At 39.1% G+C, this 22326-nt stretch overlaps 1 protein-coding gene across 1 annotated transcript in view; it reads right to left on the bottom strand.

The window, feature by feature from the left end:
• Positions 1-2506: 2506 nt before the first annotated feature.
• Positions 2507-22326, bottom strand: part of MTM1 (myotubularin 1) — an 84501-nt gene continuing 64681 nt past the window's right edge. The window contains exons 10-14 of the mRNA XM_008589267.1: positions 17935-18141; positions 16332-16424; positions 15683-15796; positions 10385-10561; positions 2507-4231 (exon numbers count right to left, since the gene is read on the bottom strand). Of these exons, the coding sequence (XP_008587489.1) occupies positions 4064-4231; positions 10385-10561; positions 15683-15796; positions 16332-16424; positions 17935-18141 (759 nt within the window). The 3' untranslated portion in view covers positions 2507-4063. The remainder of the gene's footprint in view (positions 4232-10384; positions 10562-15682; positions 15797-16331; positions 16425-17934; positions 18142-22326) is intronic.

Genomic DNA, 22326 nt, shown 5'->3' with positions numbered 1-22326 from the left:
TGCTTAAAAAGACCCTGGCACCTTCTCTCTCTCTCTTACTTCCTCTTGCCATGTGATCTGCTTGTACCCACCAGCTGCCTGCCACTTTCCACCACGCATAGAAGCAACCTGAGAACCATGCCAAATGCAGCTGTCCCAGAATCGTAAGCCAAATAAACCTCTTTCCTTTATAAATTACCCAGTCTCAGGTATTTCTGTTATAGCAGCACAAAACGGACTAAAACACTTGCCAACACTTTATTTTAGCCAAGACCCATTTCATACTTAAGACCTCCAGAACTGTAATACAACAAATTTGGGTTGTAAGATGATAAATCACTACTAACACTACTAAGCCTGTGGTGGTTTCTTCTAGCAGAAACAGGAAAGAAATACATGAGGCAAATGCCATTTTCTGCCATAAATACTGTATGTGCACAGGTGATTAAAATGCGTCTGAAAGGAAACATCGTGCAGCCCACCCCTCTCTGAGCAGATGGATGCTGAGGCCTCCTCTGGTCTACAGCATCTGGGACGGGGAGGACCTCACTGACACGTTCTGACCAAGAAGTAGGGCTATTAGCCAATGCCAGAGCTCAGACTGGAACCCAGGATTCCACACATCCCATCAGAGTTCTTTCTAATACAGGCTTGTGATATAAAGCTCATGAAATGGGGGGAACAACTTTCTTTTATGTGGAAGGCCCTGTGAAACTTGGTCTGTTTCAGAAGCATGTATTACTGTAAATGGATAAGCCACATTCTCAAAGCTACTAGGAAAACAAACTGCTCAGGTTTAATGATTGCACCTAAACATTTAGCTACTGTAAGTGTTTTAAAGGACAAATTAAATAGACAATAAGGAATGATCCATATCTGAATCTAATACTTGTAAGCGAGACTACTTGGTTTTGCTGATCTTTCCTCTTTCAAATGTTTCATACAGAAGACCTTGCTAACAATTCCTTAACTAATTTATAAATCTGCCAGTAAATGTTGGAGTATTAGACTATTTCAAAAACTGGTATTTCAATTTCATGCTTTAAGTGGTTCTGTGAACCTAAAAGAATTCTACTGAAATCTATTTCAACCATAAAACACTTTTCTGCAAACGTGCTAATACTCATTCTTGTTTGTGGGCTGCACACTGCACACATTTCCTATTTCTCTCGGGTATCCCCTGCTTTCACTTTAACGGCCACCGATGGCTACGTCCTCCAGTCACAGGTGTATATACTCTAATAAAGTCCCACATTTTAAGAGTTTTCCCTTTATATAGTCCTGTTTTTGCCTAATGCCCCGAAATGCCACAAGAGGTGTCCGAATGACTGACACCACAAATCTGCATTATGTAGAAAGGGCTGCAAGTGATGAGATGCTAGTTAGCTTGTTTTGAAACTTTTGAATATTATTCCTTTCAGAAAAGCAGGATAAGCTTTGCTACATCATCAGAAACAGATCAGAAAGTGCTACAGTTTGAGCAGCCCTGATCCGAAAAAGCGAAATCAGAAATGCTCCAAAATCTGAAACTTTCTGAGCATCAACATGATGCTCAAAAGAAATACTCATTAGAGCATTTCAGATTTCAGATATTTGGATTAGGGATAGTCAACCAGAATGTATTCTGCAAATTTTCTAAAATCCCCAAAAATCTGAAATTTGAAACAGTTCTGTTACCAAGCATCTTGGATAAGGGATACTCTACCAGTATGATTATATTTAGGGAAAAAAAACAAACAAAAAAAACACCTGTTACATTATCAAAAACATGATTCCAAATTATTTGAAGGGCTGTCCCAAGAAGGGAGGTTATTCTATTTCCTTCCAGAAGGCAGAGCTAAGGCCATTCAGCGAGGACTCAAGAAAGGTAGACTTCAATTTAATACCTGCATGAATCTGTTTTGAAGCTGTGGGACTTGGAGCATGTCAGTGAACCCCTGGAGCAAAGACATTCTCCTCAGCTGAAAAATAGGGATAACGGAATACCACCTCACCCCTAATCCTCGTGGTGAGGATTAAATGCAGCAATGTCTGAGGAAGAATTTTGCAAAGTGTTTCAAATACTCATAGCTTTAAAAAATACACTTAATCTTTTAAGAGTCCTATTCTGATTTTTTAAAAATGGTTAATTTTAGTTTACTGCTGTACCTATTTAGCATTCTTAGGATGCACATATATAAACAATGTAATTTCCAACTGGCAATATTATTTGAATAATTAAAAAATTCTTACCTAATGAGACATGAAGTACAGCTTAACTTGAATCAATATCATACCCTCCTTTGCTATCAAAGTTTTGAGTTTACTCACGCTGGCGCTTTTGTAAAAGATGTCCATATAAACAGTGTGACTCTTACAATCTGCACTGTTACTGCACTTAAAGGCTCAATACTGATGGAATTCTGGGAGAGCCCTACAAGGTTGCTAGAAAAATAAAGGGCATGTAAAGTAGCTCCAGGGAAGGAATAGAACATAGGCTTCACGCACATTTCAAACACGTACACAGTTATATCTCTGAAAAACAGTGTTAGGTTTTAGTTAATACATTTATTACAGCAGGTCTTTAGTCATTATTGCCATGACAAAGTTTTCATGAAATTTCACAAAATCTTTTAAGCTATTAGTATTAGATTTTTTTTTAATGGAGTGACACTTTGTTAATTTATGAAATATTTACAGCGTTTACAAAAAGCAAAAAAATATCTAATAAAATTTCTTATACTTACAAAATTCATACATTATACTACTGCATTTGAGATGTCTTATTTGGTAGACCAATTAAGCTATGACATAAAATAATTTACAAAGATATATTTAATCTCTCTTAATTCATTGAAAACAAAAACCATATTAGCTATAAATAGTTCTTTACAAGTCATTGTAAAACACACTGTTTTAACTCTAGCCTTAGCTTTTTACAAATATACTTACTAAATGAATTAGTTCAAATATCAAATAGAACTGTGCATTTAAAATGTCACTGAACACTACAAAACAAAACAAAGTAACCTGAAAACGCAAACTGTCCGGTACTTCAAGTAAAAATTTGTAGAACCAGTTTTTATGCACGCTTCTGGAGGAGGGGAAGCCAACACCATTTAAATTGAATTTCATAAACAATACTTTCAAGAATACGCTCAACAAATGTACATCTGGGGCATTTATGTCAGAGGAAGATGCTCTAGCAAAAGCTCATACATCCAAGATGGTAACCTTACATTTTGGCAGATAAGCTGGGTCAACTAGAGCAACGTTTGCGAAAACATTCACCTAAGCAGCATAATGCACCTGACATCCTTAAACAAGGCTATATATGGGGTTTGCCACAACCTGAAAATGATTCAGGATTTCAGGCAAGCTCATGAAAGAATTTAGAAAAACAAATGGGCAAAGTTAAAAAAAAAAAAATACAAACCATATTTAACTGGGCCCCACCAGTTTTTTAATAAAAAAATATGCTTCTCTTGAAAATCAGGGGATAACATTTTATATTCCAAAATTTCAAAATAATGGAAAGCTCATCCATACAGCTATTTTTCCTTAAGTCACCACTCATGATGGTATAAAAGTTGGCAATTATTTAAACACCTTGCTTGTGGATAATGCCTAGGAAGCTGAGCTCGATTTGGTTTTGGCAGTAACACATGTCTTTCACATTTGGATTCATTTTAGATAATCCAAAAGCAACTATTATAAGCAGCTTGAGGAAAATCCAATTCACACACAGATTTTTACCCTCTAATTTAAAATAACGTTGCTTCAATTAAGCCCACAAAATCCATACTGCATACATAGTATTTATATAAAGGTAAATTAAAGTTAAATTTTATCTTCCCAAAACTGCTTTTTAAAGGTGTCAGGATTTTCCAAAACCTCACCTTGGCTCCTTTCTTCTGATTGCCGTGTGGACACTGTGGTTTTCTTGTAATATGCATTCTAGAAGGCACATATTCAAGAGTTTAAGATTATGTTAGTTCAAGTTCTACCTGGAGGAAAATATTTTAATCTACTTTGTACAGATGCCCAAAATGCAAGTCAACTATTTCCTTTATTCAGAGCTCTAGTGCAGTGCCAGGGTGCCCTCTCAGAAGTGAGTGTGCACATGGGGCATCATCTGGGAGGGACTGGAAGGAGAGGTCGGGGGCTCAGAGAGCTTGGCCGAGTTGGCGAGCTGCAGTTCCTCAAGGCGCTTTATGTATTCGTCGCGCAAGGCCAGGAGCTCCATGTAACGCTGTTCCACAGGGTTCGGCTGCTGGAGAGAACCACAGACACAGGTCACTATGCTTCATGCTGGCCACACTGCAAGGACCCACCTGCGCCACACGTTGTGCTGCAGCTGCTGCTTTCTGAGTAAACCCCTTATCAAGGTTTCACGTTCACAGTCACTTCCCTCACATACTGCATCCCCTCCACATGCAGACAGGCACACAGAGCACTAAGCAGCTGTTCACTGCTGAGTCATAACACACACTTCCTCACACGCGTCCCCATCTCTTAAAAGTGTATCAACCTAGGCACAGCTCCAGTGTCCTCTGTCGCCCAGCCCACTGCCCTCTGTTGATCTGAGGGACAATAACTCTTCTCAAGTTGGCACGGAGCCTTCTTTCCTGTACAGATTTGTGACACTTTTCCTATGTGAGTATCATCTCCCCATCCATTCCCATGCTGATGGGTAATCAGTGATTGCCAGGGCTCCTCAGTAGTCCACACAATGCTCTACTGATATCTTTGTACACATCTCCTCGTGCACACCCACCGGTGTTTCTCTAAGGACTTTTCCTAGGGGCAGAACCGCTGAGAAGTAGGGTATGGTCTCTTTGACTTCACTAGATGCTGCCAAGTTGCTCTCGGAGCTGGCGATATCACCTCATGCTGCTGCTAGTGATGCCTGGTAGTTCCTGATGCTCTGCATCCTCACCAGAATTTGGGAACGTAAGATAATGATGATGATGTTTTTTGTCAATTTGAGGGCTATTACATGGTTTGTCATGGTAGCTCTAGTTTGCATTGCTCTGCTCGAACACCTTTTCATGTGCTTGTTGCTCATGTTAATACAGGGCTGAGAGCAGAGGCTCTGATTCCCTCCAGCCTGAGTGCAAATCCTGGGTTAGCCCCTTACCAGCTGTGTGACAACCTTCTGTGTGCCTCTGTTTCCCTATCTGTAAAATGGGAATCAAAATGGCATATACCTCACAGCACTGTTGTCAGAGTGAAATGAGTTAACACTTCTGTTTTGCTACAATGTTGATTTCTTTGAGAGGCAAATAGGGGATTGATGTCAGTATAAAGGCAGAAGTCATGCTGTATGCGTGATTCTCCCCAGCATGTTAAGTTTTTAAACTTTTACAGTACACAAACCTTAAAATGTTCAGCTCAATGAATATTTACATGTGTATACACTTCATCACCTAGGTGAAGACATACTCCAGAACAGCCCCCCAGAAAGTCAATGTTTTGAAGTGATCAGGGGCAAGCTTTCTAGAAAGTTCTAGCAATGTATGAAGACCTTAAGAGAAAAGTTGAAAGTCTACAGAAGTGCCTTCCTCTAGCTCATATAGTGGCTTCTAGAACCATCCTGCTTTCTGCTGCATTAAGCTATTTGCTGAAGCTGTGAGCAGCAGCAAGGAAGCAGATCTGATCTGTAATGCTGAGAAAAAGGTCTCTGTTCTAAATAGATACCCCCCAGGACCTGCATCCCAGAGGACGGAGCATAAACTCTGGGGTTTAATACTATGTATTTCTTTCCTGTGGCTGCCCTAACAAATTAGCACAAACTTGAACTACAACTGCAAAGACCCTTTTTCCAAATAAGGTCTTTCATTAGTGCTCTGGTTACAAAGGTCCCTAGGTCTGCAGAGGTCTGCTCCTAATCCTATTCTTCCTGTAATCACTTTTTAGCGGGTGACTTTGTAGTGGGAGGTTTTGTAGAAACACATATAGTGTTAGAGCAGGAATGCTTGGTAGACCACCTAACACCACTGAGTGCTGTGTGCTGTTTGCTAATATCCTTTGCCCATTTTTCTCTTTATGTGTTTGACTGAGGGCCAGACACTGTTCTAGGTGCTCAGGATCCATCAGTGACAAAAAGAGGCTCAAATACCCATTTTCATGGTGCTTATCTTCCAGCAGGGGGAGGCAGGCAAACCACGAACATAACAAGGCTGTGAGTTACACAGAACGTTTGAAGGTGATCAGTACTATGGGAAAGTGGAGCAGGGTAGGAGGGATGGGGACCAGCGGAGTGCCAGTTACACTCTAATCTGGGTGGTTGGAGTGAGCTGCACCAAAGAGGTGACTTTTAGAGAAAAGTCTGAGGGAGATGAAGGGGGGAACCAAGTGGAGACTTGAGCGTCTGAGGAAGAAGAGAGAAGCCAGCATGGCTGAAGCAGAGTGTAGGAGGAAAAGGTGTTGGTGAGGAAGCCAGGAGGTCCAAGAGGTGAGTGGTGTGGCAGGGGTCACATAAAGTCTCACAGGCACTGGAAAAATGGGGCCTTCACTCTGAGTGAGGTGAGCAGCCACCTGGCCAGTTTTGTGTACAGGAGTAGTGTGATCTGATGTCTGCTTTACAAGGATCTCTTTGGCTGCCATGTTGAGAACAGACTGGAAGGAAGCAAGGGTAGCATCAGGAGTTCAGCCAGAAGGCTCCTGCCACCATCCACGGAAGAGGGCAGGCAGCCTGCACCATGGTGGTGACAGGGGCTCACTGGGAAGTGTTTAGACTCTGTATCTGTTTTGAAGGCAGAGCCCAACAGGCCCTCCTGACAGACTGGATGTGGGTATGAGAGAGAGAGGAGTCAAGGATGAGTCTAAAATTTCTGGCCAGAGCGACTAGGATGGAGTTGGTGTGAAGTGAAATGGGGAAGACAGCAGAAGGCGTTTTTAGGGGAACATTAGGAGTTCTGTTTGGACATGTTCAGTTTGATTTGCAGTCCCAGCATCACTTCCTGAACTGTCCATTCTTTTCCCTACGTGTTGTGATGCTGCCTTCTTACTATGCCAAGTCTCCACATCTATATGGGTCTGTTTCTGAACTCTATTCTGTTCCAAATAAGTCTCGATATATAGTAGGGCAAGTTCTTTCTCAACATTCTCTTTCGGGGCTGGCCCGGTGGTGCACTGCTACAGTGCCCCGCTTGGGAGTGTGGCGGCGCTCCCTCGGAGGGTTCAGATCCCACATACAGACTGGTTCCCGCTCACTGGCTAAGCGAGGTGCGGGCGCAGCACCGAGGGTTGCGATCTGTTGCCGGACACGAAAAAAAGACAAAATAAGGAAAAAAAAAAAAAAAACATTCTCTTTCAAAATTTTCTTGGCTATTTTGAAAACCTCCCTTTTTCATATGAATATTAGAATTTAGAATTAGAATATAGAAAAAGCTTGAATATTAAAATCAGCACGTGCAATTGGACAAGAAAAAGAAATCAGAAGTAACAGAATCATTTTTGCAGATGGCATGACTGTATAATTAGAAAACTCGAGAGAGTAAACAGAAAAACTATCAGAAATGAAAATTCAGTCAAATAATGAGTACAAAATATATAGAAGTCATTAACCTATAGACAAACAAAAACCACTTAGAGAATATAATAGAAGAAAAGAGTCCATTTGTGATAGGATACAAAGGCAAAATAACAAGAAATGAAATTTAAACTCAAGCGACTTTAAATATTACACTTCGACTTCTCACTTGGAAAATGAATTTTGAAGTAAAGTACATGTCAGCTCAGCATAGAAGACAGGAAATCAGCTAGTTGTGGAACTGTTTTAAGCTTCAAAAGACTTTCATATTCACATTCCTCTTAAACTTTCTATCAGAAATGAACAATGCTGTACAGGCCGGCCTATTACTATCTGACTGTCCTTGTTCTCCTCCTTTACTTAGTTACCACTATGCAACATTTGAACGTGTCCAACGTAACCCTGATTAACCGCTACATGGAGTATGTACAGATGGTTCTCAGATGTCTGAAGCTCACTGGCAGCCAAAGTTCCCACTCAGGTTTACAATGTGACTAATTTATGCTTTCACTTTTGGCATGAGTAACTTCCTTATGTTAAATAAAAGTACCAAATCTGCTTATTGATGGCTCATCAAATATAAGCGTTGGTCTTTCCATAAACTCTGCTGAGTTTTTATGTCCCAGCAAAGGCTGGAGGCTTTTGCTTTTAAAAGCACACTAACCCTGCCTTCTTTGAGGTTAACAGCTCATTATGGGGAGGAGCTGTATATTCTTTTGTATCTTTCAACGTTGACAGTATACCCTAGTGTTGTGAATACTGTAAGTTCACAGTAATTGTTTGTACACCTCTGAGTCGCACAACTGAATAACAACTTAACTTTTAAGTGGTTAAGTACATTCTTTTAGGTTTAGTTATACAATTTTAAAAGTCCTGTATGATTTGATTTTAATCTACTCTTTTTTCTGTATGAAATCATGTTCTACATAAGCAGATCTTTAAGAAAATGTAACATGCTTAATTCACACCTTTTTTATCACATTTATCCCTGTGCAGTATAATCATCGGCTTATGTTCCTGGCTGCCCCCGCCAGCCTGGGAGCTGCTTGTGGGCAGATACCACCTTTTCTTAATCTCTGTGTCCTCCCAGTATGTGATGCGTGGGAATGCTCAATACTTGGTAGAGGAAAATACAAAGTGCTCAGGGATATACAGGGGTGTGTAGGACACTTCACATTCAGGAATCTCCATCAAAAGGATAAATTATTTTCTTTTTTGAGTAAATACCAATGTATTATAATATAGGCCAATTACTATCTCAGAGAATGAGCATTCCTATCTGGCCCAGTTCCATTTTGCTAAACTCTATCAGAATAAGGGGGATAAATATATTATAGTAAATTCTTCTAATGATGTATCTTCAAACTTGTCACACAATTATTATTATCACCTTTAAATATTCAAAGATAAATTGCTCTAAATTCCTTGAATTTCAATTATTTCTCCAAGTACAAATGGTTGAGAGGAGACTACACGATCTATAGAAACTGTTGATACTTTCTAATTGCCAATGATTAAGAAAAAAGGCCACGAAAAATACAGAAAAGGCTTATTTTACAGGACACAGTGCTCATCTGTAGGTACTAGAGATGGGAAAGGAGGAGGGAGGTTAGAGGGAAATTGGTTAATGGACACAGAATAATTACGTTTTATAATGATGAATATGCTAATTATCTTGACTTGATTGTCACATATTGCTCACTGTACCCCACAAAAATGTATAATCAATTATGTTTCAATTAAAAAAGAGATGAAAATAAATACAATATTTTTAATTAGGAAAGAAACATGTCATTTGTAACAGTGGTTAGAACCCTGGAAAAATTCCCATTTACTATTTACTTGATACTCCAAAGGCTGGAAGTACTGCTAAATAAATCCCTTACTAAACAAATCCCAAATTAAACAAGTGAATGTTCTTAAGCCCTGGAATGTGTCACTTTCCAAAAGAATACATATTTCAACAGTTTTGCAAAAGCCTCTCATGTGAGCAGCAGAGACCTTGAACTGAGGGTGCCAGCTTGCAGTAGGCACTTTCCAACGACAGGGGGGACAGCGCAGCCAGCTGCCTGAGCAAGGACAGTCTGCGGGAGACTGCGGCCCCACCGTGGGTCACCCCTTCCCGGTGGGAGTCAAACTGGTGCTTCTACAACACCGGACTCGAGAACAGGCAGTCGACCATCCAGACTGCAGACCATATGCAGACCTTCACAAAGAGCCATTACAAATACCGATATTTGTAATGCTTAGAAGAAATCAAAACTGGAGGTGCTTCTTAGCCTTTGCAAACAGGCTATTTTTCCTTGTGATTTTGGATGGAGTGGGGATGAGAGAATGGAGCACCTAAGGGGTGTCTTAATAAAACATGGATTCTTTTACTTCAAAAACCATTGTTCCCATTTTTGATAAATGGCCAACTGAATTTCCTACCCATTGACAGGTCAATTACTTTTATTTTAGGAGAAAAGCTCCTCAGTAGAAAGTGCTCTGATATTAGCCGACTTAGTACATACACCTGGGCCAGAGAGTAGGACATGTTTTCTTACCTTGACAGGATTATCTAAGTCTAGTCAACATAAAGAATTTTCTAATGATGTACATACGATGTGTAACCACTTCAAGTGATTAAAGGAAATCCCTTGCTGTGAAAACTCAGAAATTTTCTAGCTTACATTTTAGTAAGAAATCATATCATTTACATTGGCAGAGGAATTTAAGTTTAACATCAAAATACATGGTTTAGTAATTAAAAACAATTTTAAAGTTGGTTTAAAAACAAGTGTCCTTTTTAGACTGATTATTTTTCCTTATAATATTAACAAAACATACCAAATAACATTATCTAAACCCAGATGTAATCATTCAGTCGACATCACTCTTTTCACTTACTTGTTGCTTGATTCTGGGGTTCCATCTAATGTAGTAATTCACCCAGAGTTCCAAGTGGCGCATACTGGCGACTGGATACAAAACTCGATTGATTTCTTTAGAATAGAAGGGGTTTTTGAATTTTTCTTTGTTACTGTTTATCAGTGACCATAAAGAAGCTGTTCTTTCTGGAACTTTCTAGAGAAAGAGAAAGTGGAAAGCCTAAGTAAAAACACACACAAATACATAAGCCATTCTGCAGCCTGTGGCAACATAGTTTAGCATCAATTTGAATCACACATTTACATCATCCCCATAATAGCTCAAAAAGCGTCCTGGGCCAGTGAGTGCTCGGCAGCCACTTACCAGTTTTTGCATAGATCATGGCCTAGCTGGAGAGCCACTATTTCTGCCGGAAGACAGGGGTGCAAGATGCTACAACATTAAATGCAATTCACTGACCTAAGAAGACTATTCCTGGCTAGGTAAAACATTTATGAATGGATGGGCGCTTTTTAATTCAGTGAAAAAAAAATTATTATAAGATCTGACCAACTTTTTACATTTTTCTGCTTGTTAGAACTACAAAATCTTAACCTGTGCCTATTTGACAGTAGGTATCTAGACATAAAGTTATTTTAATCAACCATCCAGATGTTTAATCTACATCATGCCAACATGCAGATATTTGAAAACATCTGGATAACTGACTGCACTGAGTCTTCACTTTTTAGCCTGGTGTCCGTTATCTCATAAAGATATCCCCCCCACTTTTTTAACTGCTTTTTATCAAGTTTTGACCATAAACTAGAGGAAAACCAAAGCTGGGAAAATAACAATACAAGAATTAAAATTACCAAAGGAGGAATTTGAAACTCTTCCTAGTAATGACTTTAATAAGAAAAGAGCAATAAGCTAAAACTGGAAGCTAAAAAGAATATACCAAAATAAGTGACTAAAGAAATTGAACATATATATATTTCATTACCATGAATTATGATAGTAGCATAATTTTGCCTTCTTTTCAATCCATCTAAAACTTAATTTGTACCTTTCCGATGCCAAAATCTATATTGCACTGTGTATATTTGCATGTTATTTTGTTTTTATACATGCACATATTTTAAAAAGTCAAATAGTTTGACAAGGTTTGCTATGGAAAAAAAGCAATCTCTCACCTCTCTTCCCAGGGTAACTATGTTTCTTCCCCCAGCTTTATTAAGACATGATTGACAAATAAAAATTGTATATATTTAAGGTACACAATGTGATGTTTTCATATATGTATATACTGTGAAATCACCACAATCAAACTAATTAACATTTCTGTACCTCACAGAGTTACTAGTGTGTGTGTATGTGTATGCGGTGGGAACATCTGAGGTCTATTCTCTTAGCAAATTTCAAGTATACAATATATTATTATTAACTACAGTCACCATGCTCTACATGAGATCTCCAGAACTTACTCATATTATAAATGAAGGTTTGTACCTTATCACCAATATCTCTCCTTTTCACCCACTCCAACTCCAGTTCCTGGTAACTACCCTTCTATTGTTACTATAGGTTTGACTTTTTTTAGATTCCACACATACATAAGATCATGCTGTATTTGTCTTTCTGTGTCTGGCTTATGTCACTGAGCATAATGTCTTCTAGGTCCATCTATGTTGTTACAAATGGCAGGATTTCTTTCTTAAGGCTGAACACTATTCCATTGTACATGTGTACACCACATTTTCTTTATCCATTCACCTGCTGATGGACACTCAGGTTGCTTCCATATCTTGACTATTGTAAATAATGAACATGGCAGTGCACACATCTCTTTGAGATGCTGATTTTATTTCCATTGGATATATACCCGGAAGTGGGATTGCTGGATCATATGGTACAGGTTGAGCATCCCTAATGCAAAAATCTAAAATCTGAAATGCTTCAAAATCCTTTTTGAGCACTGGCATGATGTTCAAAGGAAATGCTCATTGGAGCACTTCAGATATCTCATACTAGATTAGGGATGCTCAACCAGTATGTATTCTGCAAATATTCCAAAATGCAAAAAATGTGAAATCTGAAACATTTCTGGTCTGGAGCATTTTGGATAAGGGATACTCAACCTGTAGTCCTATTTTTAATTTTTTGAGGAACCTCCCTACTGTTTTCCATAATGGCTGTACTAAATTTTGTTGGGTCTATTTGGTATGTATTAGATACCTCCATATCTCTAAATAACATGCTTTTATTGCACCTCTTAGCTATCCAGTTGTAGGCATTAACTACTGACACTGCCACACTGAGAATTTATCTCTCCCCCCCCATTCCTGCCACCCTCACGTGCTTGCCACACATTCCCAATATATAGTGCAGCTTTGATTAGATCAATATTTAGCATTTAGACTCCTATGACTCAGAAAATGCTATTAACAGCTGAGCCATGCAGTTACTATTCTGTGATTTCTTTTCCTGTATACTTTTTTGTTTTCCCTTGATTTCACAACTGTCTGTTGTGTTTGCTTACTTTTCTTGGCACTTATTAACCCCAAACTCTCCCTCCAACCTCTGAAACTCCTCTCAAGATGCTCAGGCACATCGGGTGCCCCCAGGTTCATCTTCGGAGGGGCTGCATCCTGCACCAGTTGTCTCTATGCCTCATGCCCAGCTATCATCTAGAATCTCTTTTCTGTGTCACACTGGGGATCCCCTCCGCCCTTGTCTGTGCTGGAGCTCCTGCTTCCTGAATTCCATGCATTCTTGTTGTTTTCATGGAGTGGATACTCCATTAGTTTCTAGAGAAAGGGCGTGGCATAGGAGGTAAACCATTCTTGATGCTATGCATGTCCAAGAATATCTTTGTTCTATCTTCACATTTTGTTGACAATTTGGTAGCTATAGAATTCTGATTTGAAACTGTTTTCCTTTAAAATTCTGAATGCAATGTTCTACTGACTTCTAACTTCCATTATTGCTGTTAAGGAATACAAAGACTTTCTGATTTGTGTTCCTTTGCCAATAACCCATTCTTTTCCTCTTTGGAAGCTGTGAGATCTTTTCATTGTCTCTGGTGTTCTGAAACTTCACAAAGATGTGCTTTAGTATGGGTCTATTTTTGTGCACCCTGCTTGGCACTAGGTAGGCCTTTCAATATAGCAACTCATGTACAGTCATGAGCCGCATAATGACATTTCGGTCAATGACGGGCTGCATATATGATGTGATCCCATAAGATTATAGTGGAGCTGAAAAATTCCTATTGCCTAGTGATGTTGCAGCCGTCGTAATGTCATAGCACAGCATATTACTCACATATCCGTGCTGACGCCAGTGTAAACAAACCTACTTTGCTGCCAGTGGTACAAAAGCATAGCCTATGTGTGTAGTAGACGATACCAACCAGGATTGTATAAGTGCACTCTATGGTGTTTGCACAGCAACCAAACTACCTAACGATGCATTTCTCAGATTATATTCCTGTCCTTAAGTGATGCATGACTGTACTTCAATTCTGGGAAATATTCTCAAATTATTTCGGTGATTTTCTGCTCTCTGGCTTCCTTATTTTCTCTTTCTGGGACTTCTATTATTTGGATATTGCGTCTCCAGGACTGATCTAGTTTTCTTATCTCTTCTCCATGTTCTATCTCTGCTTCTATGCTCTACTTTCTGGAAGATTTTTTTCAACTTTATCTTCCAACCCTTCTCAGTTTTTCATTTCTGTTGATTTCACATTTTCAGTATCAAAGTTCTTTTCTGACCTCTAAATGTTCTTTCCAAATAATATCTTGTTATTTTGTGGTACCAAAATTTTTCTTATCTTTCTCGGAATATTAAATGATGGCTTCTTATCTGTTTCCTCCTGTACACATGGTAACTATTTTTCTTCAAGCTGCTTTTTCTCCTTCTTGGTTGTCTGCTATTATTTAAGAGTGAAGGACTGAAGAACTCATTGGAAACTCTGAAATCATAAGCTCACCAACCATGAGCTTCATTTTAGGGAACCCTAGATGTTGGTATTTTTAGGTCTTTCTTCTTGGGAAACTCAGTTTTCCCAGAGATGATTTTTTTTAATTGAGATAAAATTCACATACCATAAAATTCACCATTTTAAAGTGTACAACTCAGTGGCTTTTTAGTACATTCACAATGTTGTGTAACCATCACCTCTCTATCAAGTTCCAAAACATTTTCATCGCCCCAGGTGAAACCACATACACATTAAGCAGTCACTCTCTATTTTCCCCTGCCCCAGCCTCTGGCACCCACTCATCTGCTTTCTCTCTATGCACTTGTCTGTTCTGGACATTTCATATAAACGAAGACATACAACGTATGACCTTTTATGTCTAGCTTCTTTTCACTTAGAATGATGTTTTCCAGGTTCATCTACATTGTAACATGCACCAGTACTTCACTCTTGTTCGTGGCTGAATAATATTCCATGATGTGGATACACCACATTTTGTTTATTCATCCATCTGCTGATACATATTTGGGTTTTTTCCATCTTTTGTCTATTGTGAATAGCGCTATGAACATCCATGTGCAAGTTTTTGTTTCAATCCCTATATTCTCTTGGGTATATGCCTAGGAGTGAAATTTCTGGGTCATATTATTCTATATTTAGCTTTCTGAGGAACCACCAAACCCTTTTCCACAGTGGCTGCACCATTTGACATCCCACTAGCAATTTACGAGGGTTCCATTTTCTCCCCCATCCTTGCCAACAGTGATGGTTCTTTTCCCACCTGGATGATAAGGACCTGGAGGTCAGTGGGGGAAGAGAGCTGGGGCTGTCACAGGGCAGCACTTTTTTGTTCACCCTCTCCCGAGAGGAAACATCTGTCAGAGTCCTTAGCTCCAGAGAGGAATGGAGGGGATCTGGGTAGCTTATTCTAAACAGACCTTCAGTCTATCTTCCCCCATCACCCCAGACACCTCATAGAGTTCATCCCTGAGTCCTTTATGGTTCCTGCAATGCAAAGTGGTCTGGTTCTTGAGTTCTCCATCGCTGGTTTGAGATTTGGTTTTCTCCAGCTAAGTGATTTGCCACTTTTGTCCTGCCCTTCCAGCTTCTGAATGTTTGTTGCTTTGTCTCCTTGCTCATTTTCCCTGTTCTTATGGGTTTATGCCCTTTAAAAAATTCCCTTTACTGACCTTTTTATGGAGCTTTGGGAAGGAGTTCTTGCCTACCTTTAAAGCCATTCCTCCTCCCTGAGGGCAAAGTCAGAGTCTTACAAGCCATCATATTCTTTTTATTCCATGGTAGACAATACATTTTGGCAAGGCTTTACAAAAAATATTAGCATTTTTACTCACCTGTCTTTCTCGAGCAGATTCACAGTTGAATAAGAAAGTACCAAATCGGCAACTATACAGATGATCCAAAATTGTAATCAAAAATCGTTCATTGAATTCAAAAGCTGTAGGGAACTAGACAAAAACAAGCAAGCAAACAAAACATGAAAAACTGGGACAGATCTTTTATAGAACTGAAAAGATGCATGGCAGAAGTGAATACATGCTGCCACACTGCAGGGCTCTTGGAATGACGGGGGCTGCGACCTGCACACACCCTAGAGCTCATTTTTTGCACTTTTACATAGGACTGCAAAGTTTAAATAGATGTTAAGTAAAGGAATAAAGAGGAAAAGGAGGTAAACAGGATGATTTTCTGAGTTCTCCTGAGTATACTGGAATGTATGTAAAAGACAACTCGGTGTTGTCCATTCTATTGATCTTCCATTAGTAGAGATAAAACAATTAAATATTTAATTTTTAAAACCTCATTATGAACAATTCCAGACAAAAATAGTACCAGGAATAAAAAAATAAACCCCCATGTACCCATCACTTGGCTTCAACAATTATTTGTGCATGGCCAGTCTCATTTCCTCTCTACCTGTCCCCTGTATTATTTTGGGGGCAAATCTCAGACATTACATCACAATATATTTTCATCCCTTACCTGTTTCGACATTTGCCATACACAATCAATAAACTGGAGAAAAATAGGAGATCGGTCAGCATCAGCATGGTTTTTATCACCATGACCTATTCTCTGAAATGAATTGAAGATAATTTGTTTTAATTCATGGGTACACAACTGAAAAAGTATACAGCCCACAAAATGTGGCAACACAACTCAGCAAACTCTTGCCTTCGAAATGCCAAGTTTCTCAAAGAATAGTGTATCTTTCCACAGAAATATAGACAACACAACATTTTGAAATAATGAAAACTAAGTATATAAACTTGTGTAAAATACCAATAAAAACTGGCAAGACATCATCATCCTATATGATTGCTACAATTATTTCATATGATTGAAATTTTGCATAAATCCTGAATAGCTGCAGATAGAACGGACTGGATTATCCTGCATAGTGTGTTACTAGTACCCCTAAAGTAGTTCTTTCAGTTGCGAAGGGACCAATCCTTAGGTTTCAAGGCTTGAAATTACGTCAAAAAGGTATTTTAAAAAAAGGAATTAAAAGTTCTTTCTCTCTTAAAAACAAGATAAAGCCAAAAACCTCACAATGTATTGATTTACTAAATAATGACCCTACTTGAAAATGTTATTCACATTATGAAATGTGGATAAAGGCTAACAGGCTACATAGCAGTGTTTCTGAAAGTGTGGTCTATGGATACCATTCCTGAGAACTACTGGGGAGCTGGGTAAAAATGCTTATTCAAAGGGCATCTGGAAATAAGATCTGGGAATATAAATTTTAACAGGTTCTCTTGATTTTTTGGAGGGTTTAAAAAAAAATTTTTTTAAATTTACTTTTATGTATTTACTTTAAAAAGACAGATAAAATTGCATGTATTTACCATGTATAACATATTTTGAAGTATATATACATTGTGAAATGACTACATCTAGCTAATTACCATATGCATTACTTCACATGGTTATTTTTGTGGTGAGAACACTTTACATCCACTCAGTATTTTTCAAGAATACAATATATTATTAACTATAGTCACCATGTTATACGATAGATCTGTTGGTGATTTTACCTTTTTTATTTTTGGCAGCTGGCCGGTATGAGGATCGAACCCTGGATCTTGGTTGTATCAGCACCATGCTCTAACCAACTGAGTTAACTGCCCAGCCTTGTATTACCTTTTTTGTGGGGGGTGGGGAGCTACTGATGATTTTAAAAATGTATATCAGAGAATAATAATAAAAAGCCTCAACCAAAAGTCTAACATTTCTATAATTTCTATAAAATATAGTTGGCTCTAACAGCAATAATGTTAGTTGAGAAAGAATTGTCATCCTATCTTTCTTCTTTTGCAAAACTTCAATTTTGACATTTCTATGCAGACTCTTGGTATTACTTTCCAGTGAAACTGTAAACAGTACGGATGGATAAACACGTCTCCTAAAAAGACCCTCACTAGCCCAGGGCATCATTCATTTGCAAACCTACTGAAAGTGGTTTTTGTTACACTCCTCGGATTTTCATTTTAGTAGCAAACATGTGATTTAACAACTAGTTTTTAAACTCTAAATGGCAGTGATCTGATATTTTTTAAAATTGGTTTTATTGTTTACTTACAGATGCAAATTTATGTCCAAAACTTATCCATTCTTTTTGTACCAATATTTCGAAGCCTTCAATGCTTCTGTAGAAGCTGTCCAACATCAGCATGGCCAGGGATGTCAGCTGAGCAGTCCTGTCCCATCCGTCACTGCAGTGCACGAGCACTGAGCTCTTCCCTGAAGAAACTTTGTCTGCTACTTGAATGGCTCCTGTCAAGACGAGCTGGCAAAGAAAAATATACAAGTCAGTAGGGAGATATAAGATACTGCTTAAATTTGAAAGTTTAGTTTTTAAACCTAGAAAAAGTCCTGCATTAAAATACTATTAGTGTCTAGGGCAGAAAGATTTATGGAAATGGAGCACCAGGAGCTGCAGGATCTGATTTCCTTCTACAGAGTGTGCATTTGAACATGCCTAGATATTAATAAAACAAAACCAAGCAAACGAAGAGCCAAACTGCATTTCAAACTTACTTTCATGGATGTGATTGTAATAGTGTGCTAGGACTGTCATAACAAAGTGCCACAGACTAGGGAGCTTAAACCATGGAAATTGATTGTCTCACAGTTCTGGAGGCTGGAAGTCTGAGATCAAGGTGTTGGCTGGGCCATGCTAACCTCTGAAGGAGCTAAAGAAGGATCTGTTCCATGCCTCTCTCCTAGCTTCTGGTGGTTCCTTGGCTTGTGGCAGCATAACTCCAATCTTCACATGCAGTGTCCCTGTGTATGTGTCTCTGTGTCTACATTTCCCCTTTTTATAAGGACACCAGTCATATTGAAGGAGTAGGGGCCCGCACTAGTCCAGCATGGCTTGATCTTAAGTAACTTATCTGCAAAAATTCTGTTTCCAAATAAGGTCACTCTCTGAGGTACTGGTGGTCAGGACTTCAACATGTGAATTTTGGGGGAATACAATATAATCCATAACAGTGATCATATTAGAAAAATCACTGGCTCAACAGGTCTAGTTTAGACCTTAAAAGTCTGATACAATAAAAATCACCTTTTGGCTTTTAAATTAACAAAATATAAAGTCTTATTTGGCTTGTGAATAGGACAATACTTGTCCTAAAGATAAAGTGATAGTCCTGTAGTAAAAATTTGAGACTTAGAAGTACCATTAAACTTATATATACAATGAGTTATTGCTATGATGTCATTTTTTGATGATTCAGGTATTTATGGAGGTATACTTTACAAACCATAGAATTCACCCGTCATAAGTGTACAGTTCGATACAATTTAATAAATTTATATAGTTGTGCAACCATCACCACAATCTAGTTGTAAAACACTTCCATCACCCAAAAAGTTTCCTTGTGCCATTTGAGGTCAATCCTTGCTCCTACCCTCAGTCCCACGCCACCACTGATTTGTTTCATGTCTCTGTAGTTCTGCCTCTACTAGAAAATTTATATAAATGGAATCATACAATAGGTAGTCTTTTCTGTCTGGCTTCTTCCATTTAGCATCATGTTTTCAAGGTTTATCTGTGTTGTAGCATATATCAGTACTTCATTCCTTTTTTACGGTTGAATAACATTCCATTGCATGGATAGACCACATGTTATTTATCCATTCATCAGGTGATAGATATTTGGCTGTTTCTAGCATTTGGCTACTATGAACAATGCTGCTGTGAACTTTTGCGTATGCATTTTTGAAGGGACATGTTGTTTTCATTTCTCTTGAGTAAATCTCTAGGAATGAAATGGTTGGATTATATTGTAAATGTATGTTTAATTTTTAAAGAAACTGCCAAACTCTTTTCAAAAGTTGTTGTACTATTTTACATTCCCACCAGCAGCGTATGGGGGTTCCATCTTTCACGTACTTATCAGCCATTTGCATATACTGTGTCATTTTGAGTTTATTTTTAAAAGACTTACTCCCGGAGCTCCCAAAATTCTAATAGCCATGCAATACACATGTATTATGGCCATTTTAACTAATTCAAGGAAAAATTAGACCAAGTGAAAGATCTGATGTATAGAAAATTTTTAAAGAAATGTAACTTTATTATTTTTATATAAACAGTAACTAAAGATAAATGGACAAAGTAGTGCCAAGAAGGAAAGGTTAGGAGACTTAAGGATGACTGGGACATCAGTTACTTGTACAAAACTCACTGCTCCCAAAATGATTAGAGCAGTTTACTTCTTCAAGCATTATAAGTATTTTTCTTGAAACCTGTTTACAATTTCAACTTGAGGTACTTCTGAAGAAAGGGCTGTTGAGAAGCAATGGTAATATACTGGATCCCTTGAGCACAACTTGAAGTTGGGGCTCTAACACACTTTTACAGAAGGCAACCCTCATTCCAGATACTTCCCTTGCTTATGATGAAAAGGGACTCAATCTTGGTCAGTTATTCTGAAAACATATTAGATGTTTTCCAATTAAGTATGATTTCCCACAATCACTTCTGACAGGAACAGCTGTAATTATCTAATGACACTAAATAAGATTTTCAAAAATACACTAGTCCATCAACAGATGACTAGATAAGGAAAATGTGGTACATATACACAATGGAATACTACTTAGCCATAAAAAGAATGAAATTCTGCCATTTGCTACAACATGGATGAGCATGGAGAAAATTATGTTAAGCGAAATAAGCCAGGCAGAGGGAAAGATACCACATGTCCTCACTCATAAGCGGGAGCTAAGAGAGAAAGAAAGAAGGAAAGAAACACCACAGTGGTGTGTTGGACTTGCAGAGGGAGAGAACACACATAGGGTTGCTGGGTGGGAGGAGAAGGGGGAAAGAGGGAGGGAGAGGTTGGGAGGGGGGCGCAGGGAATAACAGCAATTTGTGGTAGTGCACATGCTGACGGTATTGATCTGATCATCACTTCTTGGGCATAGGTGGTGACAGTCAGCTTTGTACCCCATGAATCTGCATAATCAATAACACACAGACACCCCAGTGAAAACTCTTAAGTCATCTGATGGACCTGTGACTGATGGGAAAAAATGACAGCCATAAGCAGTGCACATCGTGGTGGTTGAGGGCATCGGCTCTGTGGCCGAAGGCCTGGATTTGAACCCTCATTTCAACACTTTTGGTACCTCACACTTTGGGCCAATCAAGTAACTGTGGTTCCTTTCCCTGATATGAGGAGAGGAATGGTACCCCCACCAGCAAATTGTCTTACACTAGAAGACAATCGCTATAGAGTGCTGACATTGAGCATATATTCAACGAATGCTTGATACCGGAGAGCTGCCATCCTGAAGCACACAATAACATGTCACTTTAAAACTAGAAGGACTGTACAGAAGAGTGTTAAAAAGGACGAAGAGGAAGTGTAAGGTCCAGACACCATGGACTCCTCCTGCCACCATGTTGGGGCTGTGTCAGTGGACTGGAATGAGGATTTGGGAGCATACCAAAGGTGGTGGACTTCTTGCTGCTAAAGGCTTGCTTTGGTTTTGTGCATTGAGTGGTGGGACCATTTCACCAGAGTGCAGGTTAGTGATGGCCATGCCTTGTCTCTATTAGTAGCCCCAGGGCTGTAAGACAGTGTGGGAGGCTGAATAACGGTCACCAAAGATGTCTAGGTCCTAACCTCTGGAACCTGTGAGTACTATCTTACATGGTAACAGGGACTTTGCAGATGTGATCAAGTTAATGATTTTGAGGTGTGGAGATTATTCTGGATTAACCTGGTGGGTCCTAAATTATATCACGTGAATCCTGATAAGAGGGAGACAGGGAGATTTCGCAGATAGAAGAGAAGGCAATGTGACCACAGAGGCAGAAGTTGGAGTGATGTGACCACAAGCCAAGGAATGCCAGCATCCACGAGAAGCTGGAAGAGGCAAGGAACTGATTCTCCCCTACAGCTTACAGAGGGAGTGCAGCCCAGATGTTCCACCCAGTCTTCAAGGTCCAGCTCAAGGTGACCCACGTCTCCACTCCACTATCTGAGCTGCCATGAGTTGACTGCCACCTCAGAAGCCCCAAGCCAGATGTTGTTACATGGGTCCATGTGGGCTCCCCAGTCTCCTCAGATCTCCTCTGGTCTCCTCAGAGAACAATGACAGTGTTGTCCTTTCTTTTGGGTCCCCCTCTCTATGGACAAAACTATAAAACCTTGCAGGGATATTTTACAACATTTTCCACATTTCTTAAGTTCTAACTTCCATACTTCATCTTTTGAGATGGCCTTACGTCCCAATTTCCTCAGACACCAGAGCCACTCAACAAGCCCTATTTTCCACCAGTCTCTCTTCCTTCTATCTAGCTCAGAGTAGGAGCTGACCCACTTCCAATAACTCCTGTTCCTATGCTATTTCTTTCAAAAAAAAAAAAAAAAAGTTCCTCTTACTTACAAAAGCAATATATATGCACTGAAAACATGGAGAAAACAAAAGGACAAAGAAGAAAATTTAAAGTACT

This window comes from Galeopterus variegatus, unplaced genomic scaffold (assembly GCF_000696425.1).
Source record: "Galeopterus variegatus unplaced genomic scaffold, G_variegatus-3.0.2 Scaffold5336, whole genome shotgun sequence".
Taxonomy (NCBI): Eukaryota; Metazoa; Chordata; class Mammalia; order Dermoptera; family Cynocephalidae; genus Galeopterus; species Galeopterus variegatus.
This window is presented reverse-complemented; position numbering and strand designations above follow the sequence as displayed.